The 15,978-nt window shown below is 36.7% G+C and overlaps 1 protein-coding gene across 1 annotated transcript; it reads right to left on the reverse strand.

The window, feature by feature from the left end:
* Positions 1 to 1,805: 1,805 nt before the first annotated feature.
* LOC109705005 (heparanase-like protein 3) lies at positions 1,806 to 7,229 on the reverse strand. Its single transcript, XM_020225772.1, has 9 exons — positions 6,626 to 7,229; positions 4,945 to 4,981; positions 4,622 to 4,805; positions 4,290 to 4,438; positions 3,431 to 3,664; positions 3,152 to 3,341; positions 2,939 to 3,064; positions 2,550 to 2,649; positions 1,806 to 2,446 (listed from the first exon to the last, which is right to left on the reverse strand). Exons 1-9 carry the CDS (start codon positions 6,854 to 6,856, stop codon positions 2,078 to 2,080), a joined length of 1,620 nt encoding a protein of 539 aa, XP_020081361.1. The 5' UTR covers positions 6,857 to 7,229; the 3' UTR covers positions 1,806 to 2,077.
* Between the last annotated feature and the right edge of the window lie 8,749 nt (positions 7,230 to 15,978).

A 15,978-nucleotide genomic window follows, 5' to 3' on the forward strand; every position in this document is an offset into this window, starting at 1 on the left:
GGTGGTCACGAGTATTTAGCAATTTTAGAGGCGGTTTTGAAGCGGCACTCGATTAAAATTGTTGAGAGCTGTTTAGGGGTCTCTATGTTATTAAATATATTATAAATTAAAATTTATTATATCTATTTATTTGCGGCGATTAGAGGCTGGTTGCGAAACCGCTCTCAATTTGTAGAGGTGGTTTAAACCGCCTCTATAACTATTAAAAACTGTCTCTACAATTACTAGAAACCGCCTCTACGGCTGTCTTTTCTTGTAGTACGTACATTGCTGGCCCTTTCACGAATTAACTACCCCGTGGGGCATTGGTCCTTACTCGATAGCTTGCTCGTCTCGTCCTCATTCTCTCTTTCTCTTTTTTTTTATCTCTTCGTCTTATTTTGTCTTTCTTCTTTCGTTCTTTATTTTTGTCAATTTTCTTTGGGCTCTTTGTTCTCCTCTTTGAAGTCCTAGCTATCTCGCCTATGAAACTTTTTTTTTTTCCCCTCAATGAATAAAGCGGATAGCTTATTATATTGTTTGAGTAGACCGGCAACAATACACAGAAATTAATTAAGATGGAACTCTTTCTTTTACCTTCTGTCACCTTCCTCCCCCCCTTCCTCGTACTCTCTCTCCAATCATTTAGTTTCGAAGGAGTTAATCATTACGAAGATGTAGATTCATCTTACGTACCTAAACACCACGGACTATCCACCACATCTTGAACAGCCATGCTAAAGACATCACACCAACTGTGTTAGTTGAACGAAACGCGCGTGAGGGCAAGCTGGCCATGCACTTAGCAAAGGTATGTATCAACGGAAAGCATTAATAAATTAAGTGCATGTACAACAATCAATCAAGGGAAATTAATTAAGCATCTACATCTAACGTCAATGTTATGCTGTCCACTTCTTACCATCTGTATACATTTTTTGAGACTTACTTATATATACTTACCTAACATGCATCTTTGAGTGTATATATATTGCGAACTTTATTTCCATCAAATACAGTAAATCTTAATTTTCGTTTCAGTCAAGTTACTCAATCCGGCAATTAATTTAGCTATCTGAAAATGACAACCAGTTAGTCACCTCAACTGCTATCTAGTTTTAAAATTATTATTCAATTAATTATTACATCCCCTTAGGTAGACAATTTAATGATTTTACGAGCATATAGAATGAATCCAAAAAATAAATTAATTAGTAGTTATATTATCTCTGAATTAATGATATTGTAGAAATTAAATTAGCTGTTAATTTGCTGTTATATTTGGAAATTATATAGAATATAACAAAGGAATATGACTAATTTCAATACTTCTATTGAAACATGTTAAAGTTTAATAAGATCGGTGCGGTTTTTTTTTTTTTTTTCCCCTTTTTGTAAACTATTTCATTTTCTTAATCCAAGTATATATAACTTATGAATTGCCATTGATTTACGCATCAAACTATAACCGTAACTATGAAAAACCAAGGCCTTGTTTGATATTAGTTACTGTTGTTTGTATATATATATATTTGAGCAAAATTAACTTGCACATGAAATAATATAAGAAACGATAAATTGCTTATAATCATAGATCTAAGGTTTTTGCCTCGCAACATAGAATAAAAACTTAAAAACAGCTTCTTCTTCTTTTTTTACTTTCAAATTTTTTATAGAAATATTATCCACTACTTGGGCGGAAAAATTACAAACTATCCTATCACAACCACAAAAAAATAATAGTAATAAATAAATTCTTCTACTCATAATTCATAAATCACATTATATAGAATTAATGTTTAAAAAAAATATATAAAAAAAAACAATGAAGCCAAATCCAGCTTTCTATTTAACCCATATTCTGCTGTACACCAACAGAATTGGTAATTTGGCCCCAACACAAATACAAATATTCAGTATTACAAATCTTTCATTTCTTTTTTATTCCCTCTAACCATTATCTCATCAAACATTTAAGGAAATGAAAAAAAGAAAAAAGAAGAAGAATCACAAACCTTTCAATCAATATCACAAATTAAAGAATGGGCAACTTAGTTCCCCATCCTTTCTGTATAAAACAACATGCAGCAGAAGAACTTTACCTGCAAGCAGGAGCATAAAAGTAGGGAATGTGGGCAAACACAATGGAGAAAGGCGCAACCATTAACGGTTGCGACGCTTCGACTTGAATCGGTTCGAATTTAGGAATATTCCCGCTCGAATCGACGGCCAGGATCTTTCCATTCAACAGCATTGTTTGGCTTTGGAGGTTCCCATCCTCAGCTGTTAGGTGGTATTCTTCTCTCATGAAATTTGTTGCTTTCCCATGTCGACGTATACGACTGAACCTCGTCCTAGAATCGCTAGAATCGCGCTTTAAAGATTGGGGAAAAGCAGCTGCGGTGGTAGCAAACACTTGAGTCGTCGTATTTCCGCTAAGGTTGATCAAGAGTAGTGTGATTCCTTGCTGCACATTTGTTTGACAAAAACAAAAACAAAAACAGAAAACAAATTAAGGCGAAGAGCAAAAAGAAATGGAATGAGTTATTCGTGACGGTTTGAATACTTACTGATTGTCTTGCACAGTGTGCATACGCCCGTATTTTGTCCGTCCCCGTGAAGTTTGTTAACAAAGCAATTTTCCCCATTAAACGGTGCCACAACAGCGCGCTGCACCATGAGAGCAATATAACATTCTGATCGTGTTAGGTGATCGTAGCTTCTTTAATTTGTCGATTTAGAGTTTATGACAAATTTAGTCCGTGAAGGTTTATGACAAATTTTGTCGATTTGTTAAACCAAAAATCTGAGGATGTAATTTAAATCAAGTCTGAACTTCCAAGGATGATATTATTTGTAATCAACTCTGCTATACGTTTTGTAGCGTAATGGACTTATGCAGGTTAATCATGCATCGGAAGAGGAGAAATAAATTGCAGATGGAAATACTGATAATAACCTATAATAATCAGGATTTGGTTCGAAGGTGATTCTGTTCAGAAGGCCGTAGTTCCCCCCAATCAAGGACTGTCGGCAGTAGCTCTTAGTATCATACTTAGATGCCATGCCCAGCTGATCCAAATACCTATGAAGTTTCATAACTAATTATTTCCATAAGCAATTCAAAAAGTAAAGCTCAAAAAATTATGGATTAGTGAAAGAAAAAGGTTACCAGAAGCTGAAAACAAAAGAATCGGTGACGAGATGATGGCCGCTATTGTAAGCGCCTCCAGCCTCACCAACCCATGCAACAGTTTTAGTCCCTGCTGCTTTTAATATTCCCTGCAGGTTGCTGAATGTACCGGCTTCACCATCAAGATACGAAGGATCAAGAATTTTGTCGATCAGGTGATCATCAACACCTAAGAAAGATCGCCAAATTTCATAAGTTACATGACCTTAAATTTGATCTTCATTGAGCACAACTAGTGCTAGGTTTTTGTTACAATACCTGGACCAAGATTGTAGATGTGGTGGGTGATTACGTCCAATGAGCTTGGTTTTGTTTTAGTAATAAACTCACTGAACCAGCCTGCGTCAAAGAAGCCACCTGGTGCTATAACCAATGGCTTAGCAGGGAAGCCTTGATAAATGTCGTCAATTATTGATTTGAGGGCGATCGCATCTGCAGCATACTGATCTGCACCAACTCGAGCACCGACTCCATTTCCACTAAGTTCATTTCCTGCCAAGCAAAGAGGACGAAGGTCCCATTTGAGTTGGGTTCTGGAACACCGTCTCTAAATTGCAAAGCAGTACTAGGCTGATTGGCAAATGAGAAGTCAGCAACATTTGCTGTGGGTGAAAGCTGAAATGAGCTTCTAAGCCAGTGAGCTCTGAAGCTGCTTCTTTTGCTGCAGCTTGAAGCTACCGGAGGCAAATGGAAAGTCAAGAACATCTGCTGCGTGTGAAAGCTGAAATGAGCTTCTTATAAGTCCGCAAGCTCCAATTTGAAGCTCCTGCTTTTCCTGCAGCATGAAGCTACTGGAGGCAAATTAATGAGAAACACATTAGTGCCTTCCCGAAAAGCTAGCTTTACTCGACAACACTTCTGCAAAAGCCAGGCTCAGAGGCCCCAACTTTTAATTGGAACCATGTAATCTTACTATTGGACTGTTAATCTGGGAACTACATGATATAGAAAAAGATCGAGGTTCGGCGAATTAGGACTTAACTTCGCGCAGATGAGATGAAAATTAAAAACATTTTCTTTGTTCAACATCTCTATGTTGCTAGTTCTGTAGAGTAGCATTTAGTAATATCCACAGTTCTTGATACAGAAATAGACATCGAAGCCCCAAGATTCTTACCAAGCTCCCAACCATGGATTGTGTAACCTCTGTTGACTGTATATCGAATAAAAGATGCAGCATTGGAGTAGTTCCAAGGTCCTCCTAATGAACCGTCCGGCATAGGAACCCTTCCGTTGAGTGCATTCAACCCGAAAATGATTACGGCCCTGCAGTTTAGATGCCGCAGTTTTGTTCAAGCTCCATAACAAGAAAAAAGTGTTACGTATTGTAATGTACTTAAAGGGAAAGCAGAAAGAATAATTCTCTTAGATTTATCTTGTAGATTATTCTTAACGCATATTTTTGCCGTATTCGGTCAAACACGTGTATGATCCAGTAAAGAAAAATACCCTGCTTTCCTAAAGAAGTCGTTGAGTTCATCCCATCTCTTCAAAGGTAAGCAGCCCTCGGAAAACCCAAATATCTCCGAATCATTCTTGACGAACGGAGTGCATTTTTGTTCAGGGTCTCCAGTGTCATAAATGACCTTATCTTGCAATGTGCCCCCTAGGCGAAGCTTCAATGGAGAAAATTCTGGAAACAACATCGAATGAGAGAACAAGAAATACAAAAAAAGAAAGAAAAAAGAGAGAAGAAGAAGAAGAATTAAGGCTCCTTGTTCAAAAACTTTGGACAAAAATCATATAATTGGAATATGAGGAAACTTTCTTACCTTTGATCGCATTCAATAGAATAGGGTTGGAAAGATTCTGCACGAAGGAAAAGATGAAACACCTGTGTCAATCACATAGTTTTAATTCATCTTTGCTGCACAACTCTGAAAACAATCTTTTCAATCTAAATTAAGAACCGAACAGGAACTAACAAAATTACCAACAACAAGATAATAACTGTTATTTGTCCTTAACTCTAAAGAGATCGAACTTAAATGAAAGTTACTCAAAATGACAAATATAATGCAGGATGAATATGGGCTTTTGTATGATTAATATTATGGCAGCAGAACAAGGAGTTAATGAAAAAAAAAAAATATTGGAGGATAATACATGAACTTCCAAAGATCTATAAGGCTTCTAAGTTCTACGCTTCCTCTGCACTATACATCCCAGAACTAAAACTAACAATAGCACAATTAAGCAATCAAACTTAAGGGCATATTTTTGTTAAACCGAAAGTGGAAGGGGGTGAAGGGAGGAGAAGTTGTTTTCGGACTCTAGATGCCCACTTGTGTTGTTCCGTTCACCATAAATTATATTTGCCCGTAACTCCACTTTTTCCGAAACACCATAACTGACTTCACCTAGGTGGTGGCGAAGTCAATTATGAAAGAGAAATAGATAAAAAAAAAAAAAGCAAAAAATTAACAGTAAATCTCACGTTTGATCCTCAAACTATGAGATGGGTGACACTTTGGTAATCAAATTTTAATTTGTTCTAATTTTTAGCTAGAACTTTCAGAATTTGTTGCAAGAAAATCTACTTTGGTTGACTAAATATTAACACATCGCTGACGCAAAACTGATGTAACATCCAAATTATTGGCGCATTATCAATTAAAACACTGTTACGACACTTCTATATTAAAAATACATCAATATTTAGTCGACTAAATTGGATTATAGTATTTGATTACAACAATTCAAAAAGTTCGTGCTAGAAACTGCAATAAATTAAAATTTGAGGACCAAAGTGTCAACCACCTCATAGTTTGAGGACCGAACGCGCAGTTTATCCAAAAATTAACTACAGTAAATTTTTTTTTTTTTTTTTTTACTACTCTCTTTATGTGCTGGTGTAAAAAATTTTAGTAACCCCGTAAGTTCAACTAAAAGTCATTTTCAACCTGAAAAACTATTGCGGGAAAACAAAAGGCTACAGATTAAGCTCCCCCTATCTCACAACAGAACCTCCATAAAAGAGAATAATATGCAGAGAAACAACAAAAAGTCTAATAAAGAGATCTAATTACATGGACACAAACAGTAGCAAAATGCATCAACTTTTTTAAACACCTTTAACCATAAAATAACACAACAACCGCATATAGCAAATTACCACCCAAAAAGAAAAATTTGGGCATCAAATTAATTGGAAAACCCATGTAGAAAACCATTTTAAAAAATAAAAATTCCACTCTTGGAGCTCCCTTCATCTCACAGCAGAATCTCCAAAAAAAAAGGAAAACAAAAAATATAGAGAGAAAAAGGAGAGAGTTTAAAAATGCATCAACTTTTTAAACTTGTTTAAATTATCAAAAAAGTAGGTACACAAACCCACATACAAACTTAGAAACAAGCAAATCAAAAGTTGGGCATCAAATAAACAACACACATTAATCACTGTCACACTAAAAATTAATACTGGGAAAAGAGAAAGAGTGAAGCAATTCTGACCAAATTGAGAAGCGAGGCGAGTCCCCAGCTGCAGGTGCCGTAGTCGCACTTCTCCGGCGGCCACCAATCCAGCGTCGCGCACACGAAGTCGCCGTCCCCCGCCGCCGCCGCGTACTTCCCCTCCACCGCCACCGCCGCCGCCGCCGCCTCCCGCTCCCCTGCGGCGGCGGCGCTGCCAAAAGCCCAAAACCAGAAGCAGAAGCCCGAAAGCTGCAGCAAAAGCACCCCCATTTCTCTCTCTCTCTCTCTCTCTCTCCTGATCTCTTCTCTCCCTCTCCTCCTCTTCTCTCCTTTAACGAAGGAGGAGAAAGAAAAAAGGAAAAGGGAATGCCTTTAATGGCGAAACAAGGAGGAGACCACCACGGCACCTAAACCCACCACCACCACCACCACCATTACCATAACCATAATGTGGAGAGCACAGAACCAAACAAAAGGGGGCAAGAGATCTAGAGAGAGAGAGAGAGAGAGAGAGAGAGAGAGAGAGATGGGGATAATGCTTGGGGTTTGGTGGGGAAAAGATTGAAACAATAATGTATGTAGGGAGAGGTTGGCGAAGGGGAGGAGGTGAAGTAAAGCCCAAGGTGAAGGTGAAGAAGGTGAAGAAGAAGGGGGTATATATAAATTCAAGAATTTGACACCTTATACTCACTCGGGGGAGGTGGGGGGAGTCACTGGACCCCATCGACTAATTGTACATTTTTCTCTCATTATGAGTTGTTAATTGGTTGACAGTTGTTTATTATTATTATTATTATTATTATTATTATTGTCATTATTTTATTTTGAATGGGCTTAATTACATTCTATAAGGTATCGTTTGGTTCGAGGATAAGCAAAAAATGACTATTCCAGGAATAGGTATAAATTGAGGTATAAGCGAGGATTAGATCAATTTTACGTTTGGATGAAAATTGTGTTATAAGACTATAACTATACTGTAATTTAGTATTATTCTTTCTCAAAAATACTATTATATTATTATATTTTTATCTATTTTTATGCTGTATTTTAAATTTATTTTTATTTTTGGCCAATTTGCATAAAAAATTCACTAATTTTGGATTTTTGCAAAAGTGGGTCACCTTTTTCGTTTTTACAAATTCAGTCCGATTTTTCAGCAAACTGACCAAAATACTCTTATACCTTTTTCTCTTTCCTCTTTTTTTTTTTCTCTCGTTCTTTTTTCCTTTCTCTTCCCAGATAGCGGCGGAGGCGAAAGCGCCACCCCCTGCTCCGGTGACGTCGCCCTTGCCCGCTCCGGCGACGTCGCCGGCGACGAGCCTACCTCCCCCGCCTTGGCCTCTCCCCCGACCCCTCTTCCTACCGCGCCCTCGCCCAAGCCCTCTGTCGCCGCCTCCCTGCTCGAGGACAAGCTCCACCGCGGCCTCCTTCTTCCTCCTCCTTCTCCATTGGCGTGCCAATGCGAGACGAAGACGAAGGAATGCGGACTCGGCCCGGAGCCCGTCGGAGTCGCAGGGGAGGAGCGTGGAGAGGTGGGCGGCGCCGCCGAGCCGCGCGGCGAGCTCGTGGTTCTCAACGCGGAGGCGCGTGAGGTGGCTCCAGAGCTTCTCGAGGTGGAAGAATGAGGAAGAAAAAAAAAAGAGAATAAACGGAGGGGAAAAAGGAAAAAGAAAAAAAAAGAAGAGAATAAACGGAGGGAAAGAAGGAGGAAGAAGAAGAGAATAAAAAATAGTGTAAATTTCACACAAATAGTGCAACATTTGCCTAAAAAGTGTAATTTTTGTCATCCCAAATAGTGTAAATTTCATCCAAATAGTGCAACGTTCGCCTAAAAAGTACAACTCTCGTCCCAAAGAGTGTAAATTTTATCTCAAATAGTATAAATTTTATATAAAACAGTGCAATTTTTTTTTAAAATTGCACTCTTTGAGACAGAACTGCACTGTTTTGGTGAAATTTGTAAATTTTATATAAAACAGTGCATTTTTTTTTTAAATTGCACTCTTTGAGACAGAACTGCACTGTTTGGGTGAAATTTACACCATTTCTCTTTTTTCACCACGGATGTGGGTCACCCTCCAGCTGCCGCTGCAGCAGCATCTCCACCGTCCGCATCTCCGTCCCCTCCCCCTCCTCACCATCACTCTCCTCCTCCTTCTCTACTCGTCGTCTCCGGCGTCGGCGTCGGCGTCGGCGTCTCTGGCGCAGGCTGCGGGGCTGCCGGAGCTGTGCGCATCGCTGGGGCTGCGGGTGCGCGACTGCCCCGGCAAAGTGTTGAAAGCAAAATTTGTTATTTAATTGAAACCCAAAATATGGTACTTAATTAGTGATTTAATTGAGACAAGAAAGCAAATTTTGTGAAATTAAGTTAGATTTTAGATTCAGAGTAGTTATTAATTAATTAAATGGTGGCAGGGATGGAGCAAAGCATTGAAAGCAGCTCCTCGTTGTCTCCGACGAAAGAGGAGGCGGTAGAGCGGGGTTGGGGGGAGGCGTGGGGGACCCGCGAAGCCGCGCGAGGCGGGTGCGGCGGAGGCTAGAGAGCACGAGGCCAGTCGCGCGCCCGCAGCCCCAGCGATGCACGCAGCTTTGCCGCCGGAGATGACGATGCCAACACTGACGCTGGAGATGACGGGCAGGGAGAAGGAGGGGTCGGGGGAGAGGCCGAGGCGGGGGAGGCAGGCTCGTTGCCGTAGCAGGCGAGGGCGACGTCGCCAGGGCAGGAGAGGGTGGCGTTTCCGCCTCCGCCACTCTCTGGGAAAAGAAAGAAAAAAAAAGAATGAGAGAAAAAAAAAAAGAGGAGAAAGAAAAAGATACAAGGGTATTTTGGTCAGTTTGCTGAAAAATCGAACATAATATGTAAAAACGAAAAATGTGGCCCACTTTTGCAAAAGCTCAAAATTAGTGGATTATTTATGCAAGTTGGCCTTTATTTTTCTATCTCGTACTATTTCTTTCCTCGAAAATATCAAAAATTATGTTTTTCTTGCCAATTTCTATGTTTTTAGTGTCAAATCTATTATTTTAAAAAAATCTAATAATTTTATTAAGTAATGCCAATTGAATAGTAGAAAACAAACAAATTAAATCTCCATAACAGGCTTATTAAAAATTTCTATTAAATTATTTTTATGTGGAAATGAGAAGAATAAATGCTTTTTTTTTTTTGGCAATTTTAATATTAAATGATAGATTTATTTCTTTAGGAATTGAAAAATAATAATAATAATAATAGTTGATAGGTGCCTTTGAAAAATAGTACAATATAGGACTTTTTTTTGCAAATAGCCCCCTAACAAATTTTATTTGCGAAAATAGGCCCGTCCAAAAATTATTTGCAAAAATGGCTCTGCTCCTGCCACGCCAGCACCACGTCAGCACCACGCGGGCAGGGCGGGCCCAGATGTTTAAGTTGAACACGGTGAACCATTCACCGTGTTCAATACAAGATTTTTGTATTGGACACGGTGAATAGTTCATCGTGTCCAATACAAATACCCCAACAATGGCTAAGTTGGAGGTATTTGTATTAGACACGGTGAACCATTCACCGTGTCCAATTACAAATAATTGGACACGGTGAATGGTTCACCGTGTCCAATACAACCACTATACCCTTAGTTGCGATATTTCTATTGAACACGGTGAACCAATCACCGTGTCTAGACACGGTGAATGGTTCACCGTGTTCAACTTAACCATCTGGCCCAGCCCCGCCCGCGTGGCGCTGACGTGGCGCTTGCGTGGCGGGGCCAGGGCCATTTTTGTAAATAAAATTTTAACAGGGCCAAATTTAAAATTTTTTTTTGTAAGGGGGCTATTTGCAAAAAAAGCCCTACAATATAGGAAGTAAAAAAAATATATAAAATACAGTATAGTATATTGTAATTAAGTCATTGAATAAATTGTATCACTGGTCCCAAACTTTCAATCAAGTTTTATTTTGATTCTTAAACTTTTAACATATCTCCATCGTAAAATTTTATATATTTTTATTTTTATATATTTATTATTAGAGCATAAAATATTGTTTAGAGCAGTGCACCAGTACATCTATATGTAATGTTTTTATCAGCTATTTTTTTATATATTTTTATTTTTTTCATTCATTAAGTTATACTTTTTTTTCTATATAAAAATTGGATCGAACGTACTGAAATATAAGATGGATGAGAAAACCATAAATTAAAATACGTGCAAGTAATAATTTTTAATCTAAAATAAGAACTAAAGTGAATACTATTGAAAGGTTACGGACTAAATTAGATATCTTATTAAATGTTTAAGATCTTGAGTGTCTAAATGTAATGTTTAGTTTGTCACGGAAGCATCAAAAACTTAAATTGTGATAAAAAAATAAGTTAAAAATTACCCACTGTCCTTTGCTCGAGTGGCTAAAGATTTGGTAGTTGGTATTTGAGAGCTCACTTTCGAATACTAGTTACTTTACATTTTCAATCAAATTTATTTCTAAAAAAAAATTAACGTAGCGAATCGTATGTTATCTTTTTCTCTCAAAAAAATAAAAAATCAAAATGTTCATTTCACTCATATTTTGATAAACTTTTGGAGAGCATGTTAGGAGCAATATATATTTTTGGATTAATTTCATCCGTACCTGTCACACTCCATTAATTCCACATCGGATAGGAATAGGAATGTGATTAAGTATATAAGAGACATAAACACTAGTAATAATAACTGGGCTTAAGTATTTTGGGCCGATAGTTGGGCCCAATGAGTTATTATTGCTAGTGGGCTGGATCGTTACATTTGGTATCAGAGCCAGTTCACCAGTCGGAAATGTGTGACGAGTCCCGGCTGAGTTAGGGGCAGGGTCTGGATGATAAGGCTAGCGAGACGAGTCTCACATCCCCTGGTGATCTTGGGCTGTGTGTATGATTGGACTGATGAGAACGTCAGGGTCTTATAAATCCCACTGGTGATCATCCCACGGGTGATCCTGGGCTGTTTGTGTGATTGGACTGACGAGAGCGTCAGGGCCTTATTAATCCCACATCAGATAGGAATGGAGATGTGATTGGGTATATACGAGACAATGGGGATGTGCTTGGGTATTTAAGTCTCTAGTAATAATAACTAGGTTTAAGCATTTTGGGCCGGTGGTTGGGCCCAATGAGTTATTATTGCTAATGGGCTGGGTCGTTATAGTACCCTTCTAAAGTTATAAAATATTATAAATATCCCTACAAATTTTGTTATATCATAATTATCCCTCCAAATACATACTTTCTTTCAAAAATGCCCTTGCATTTATACTTCGTCTATTCAAGTTATTTTGACCTTGATTAGATGGTGGTTTACCAAAGGCTAAAATTTTAAATACCTATTTTGTCGTTGAGTTAGAACTTTTAGAGGGTATATTAATAATTATAGTTTTTGTATTTCTTCATATGTCTATGTTAGTCAGTTTGTATATTAATTTGCTATGTTATAGATTGTATTAACCAATTCTCTTAATTATGATGCTTTTATCTCTATCAATTCTAAATTCTACCAACAAATAAACATTAGATAACAAAGTGGACTATTTTGGTATATTTATAAAAGACAAGATGCATAGTAAACAATTAAAAATATTTAACATGATGAAAATAATATCTTATTTGAATATACTGATCGATACAGGAATTCTGATAAAATGACTAACATAGGTTTCATATCTAGATCTAAATCGTTATCTTAAAAACCTATAATTTTTCTCTAACTAAGTGTCTTATACAATATAAGTATTACATTAAAGATCAACAACTTTAGATAGAATATGATTTTACATTCGAGACGTGAGATTCTTTGCTCAATCGCTTTCTCCAAGTTTTCGATCTGGTATTTCATGTCAATCGTCGTAAACAAGTTTGATGTGAAGCTTTTAAACTGAAGGGCATTTATAAAAATTATAAAAAGTCAGTGACCATTGAACATTTGATAAGGACAATTGTGATAAGGGCAAAATTGGTATATGGTTCCATTAGTTAAAATTTTAACGAAAAATTATTTTAAAGATTACTTTTGAAAGTTTTTCATATATAGAGGGATATTTACGATATTTCAATTTTTAAAGGGTATTTATATAAATATCAGCTTTTGAATGGGCACTCAGGAATTTTTTCCTATATTTTTCGTACTAATTTAATAACTTGTGGAAGTTGGTAAGACATGTTTATGAGATTTTTCAAATTTAAAGAACACTTATGAAAGCTATATATAATTGACTAGTGATGGTTGAGACACTTTAATAGGGCGACCATGAAATAGATGTTGACTAAAAGTTGTTTTGAAGGGCACTTTTAAATGTTTTGTATAATTAGAGGGATATTTCGAACATATTTTAATTTACAGGGGCATCCATCTAAATATATATTTTATTTATTCACATATTTTTAGCATTATAAATATTTTTAACTAATTAATTATTACATATTTTATATAAAATAATTGTGATTGAGAAAATGATTTTAGGTATCACATTAGATGACACTTGATAATAAATATTGTAGCCCAGGATTAATATGTGTAGTATCCTTAATTTTTCTTATTTTTTAATTTTTTTGTTGTTTTTGAGTTGGTAGACTAGGTAGTGGATAAGGATGTCACGTGCAACTTTAACCTCATGCATCCTTATCAATTTAGTTTAACTGAGGTGTACATTTTTTTTTTTTATTTGCTCTCTCTCTCTCTAGTTCTTGAGCTATACGTAGAGGAGGAGCTCGAGTGGTGTGGAGTGTCGTCGACGTCGCGCCGCGGTGCCGTTCGAGAGTATATTCGTCGTCGTAGCATCGCGAGGAGGCCGGCGAGGGTTCGATTCCGTCGTTTTCGATTTCGCGCCGGATTGTGATTTGCGTTTGAGGTGGGTTTATCATCGGATTTCTTCTTCTATAGCTTTATTAGTCGACATGTATCGTTGGTGTTGCACGTTACTATTGTTTAGTTCAAATCCATGGGTATGCATGTTTTAGACATATAAACTGAATTTGAAGCATGTTATTAGTTATTATTAATTATACATATTGGATTTGGATTTGACATAAGAGAAAACTAGCGTTCGGGACCTATCATATGTTAAACTACCTGATTTAGCCTTAGAGGCCGTTGTATTTTTATACTGTCGCAGTATCCTTGTGGTGAGTACCCCAGATAGTTTAGTTTACTGTTACGCTCGTGCTAGGATGCTAAGCCTATTTTTACAGTAGTGTTTACACTGCTCTGGACTAGTGAGTGCTGTAGTGGTTGACGGCGGACCCGAATTTAATTGTTTTGATATCAGATTATGCCGAGGGCACGTGACTAGTGGTTGATAGTTCAGCAAGATCCTATTTACTTGACATGAGCCTGTGAGAGCCAGAATGAAATGACAGAGACAGTAACTCGTGGGTCGCACCCGCGAATGCCATTCTGGAATGAGGTTTCAGTGCGATAAGTGTCGCAGTTTCTGTTGGATAGTTCTTGAGCCAGCCACCCCCGGGGCGGTGTACGGCGTAGTGAGATACAGGCAGGGTAGGCCCGTTTGGGCAGCTCGGGTGATAGTGAGTGACTTTTACTTGGTTAGTGTAGAGCATGCTAGTGTAGCAATATGTAGTTGTAGATTGCTTTCCAGCTTTTTCCTACTAGCTCTGTTTCTTTCAGTAGACTTAGTTAGTGGACCGGTGATGTTGAGGGCGATACCCACTGAGAACTACTTGTTTTTACAGTAGTTCTCACGCCCAGTTATTACCATTGTTTTGCAGAGCCATCGTCTTTGGCTGCTGCTGGTGTTGCCGATTCTGATCGTAGCAAGAGCGTCGCGAGTTAGAGCACTACCAGACGAGTCGTTGTGATAGAGGAGCACTTGCTGCAGGTAGTTGTACTTTTATTATTTTTGAGTTCATGTACGTACTGATGTATAACTCGCTGGAGCGAGTACTTTTGTACAGAGTTTTCTTGTATGTATATGAGACTTACTTTGTTCTACCTATTTATTTTCTTTACAGCTCTATACTACTGGTTGTAGTATTGTATGTATTACTGTTCCAGCTACGCTTCGTATACAGGATAAATTCTTTGTATACGGCGGATTTGTCGACGTGCCCGGGGAACGTGCTAATCCGGGGCGTGACAATATGGGTGTGTAATAATACATTTTATTATTACCTTGTTCAAAAGTATATATATAAATAACTTAGTTAATTTGCGAATTATTCGAAAACTCTTAAAAATCCGAATAAAACAGTCCGTATGCGATTTATTCCTAAAAATTTGGAATAAAACATGAATTTTTTGGTTTAAATTTATTATTCACAAATAATTCGTATATGCCGAACTATTCGGCCAAAAAACACGCAAAATTTTTAGATAAAATCCCTTCTCGAATTATTGTCGAATTATTTATGAATTATTCGCGAATTATTGAAAAACTTTATAAATTTTCGGAGTATGTGGATCATGAAAAAAAATAAAGATGGAGATGACAATGAAATTTACTATTGCTTTTATTACTTAACATACTTTATTTTGTAATTATTTATTTTTATATTCTTAAGAATTTAAACTATATGTGATAGTAGCATAAATTTAGAGAAAAAAATAATTTAATAGCTGAATTTTTAATCCCGAATTTTAATTGATAAACATATAATTTTCGTATAAATCACATATTTGAATAATTAACAAATTTATTTTTAAAACAGTATTTTTTAATAAATTTAAAAATTAAAATATAAATTTTATTCGAATTATATTAGTACGGAATTTTTACGGAATTAACTTAATTACGATACATAGGAGGGAAGAACAGGTGCACGTGGGGTGATAACTGGGTGAGTGCTGTAGAGCTTCCGTGGGTGGGTGACAGAGCACATGTGGGGATTGGGGGTGCATGTGATGTGAAAGTTACCAAAGTTTTCCTTTTCTTTTATTTATATATAGAGAGAGAGAGGGCGAGAGAAAGGAGGTGTTTGTCCTAGTTTTTAAAAAGTATTTTTGTGTTGAAAAATAATTTTCAGTTTAATAGAGCATTTGGTAATTATATTTTTAAAATCTGGTTCTGCTTTTTAGAATTACTAATATAGGAACTAAACGAATTTGGGATTGCTATTTTTATTTTTTTAAAAAAAATAGTATTTTATCCTGTCCGTTTATTTTCCTTCGATTTGTTTGCTTGGGATATAAATAAAAATTATGTATTTCAGAAATAAATATAAATTCAAGTATATAAGTAGGACCTAAACGAATTTTATTTTTGAATAAAAATTAAATTGTTTCTAAGAATAAGATAAATAATGTTTGGATAGTCAGATTAGAATACGAGGAATAAACGTTTAACATTAAAATATTAAATTAAAGTAATTTAATAAATTAATAAATTTATTAGTTATGAATATTGTATAAGATAA

This window comes from Ananas comosus, unplaced genomic scaffold (assembly GCF_001540865.1).
Source record: "Ananas comosus cultivar F153 unplaced genomic scaffold, ASM154086v1, whole genome shotgun sequence".
Classification (NCBI taxonomy): Eukaryota; Viridiplantae; Streptophyta; class Magnoliopsida; order Poales; family Bromeliaceae; genus Ananas; species Ananas comosus.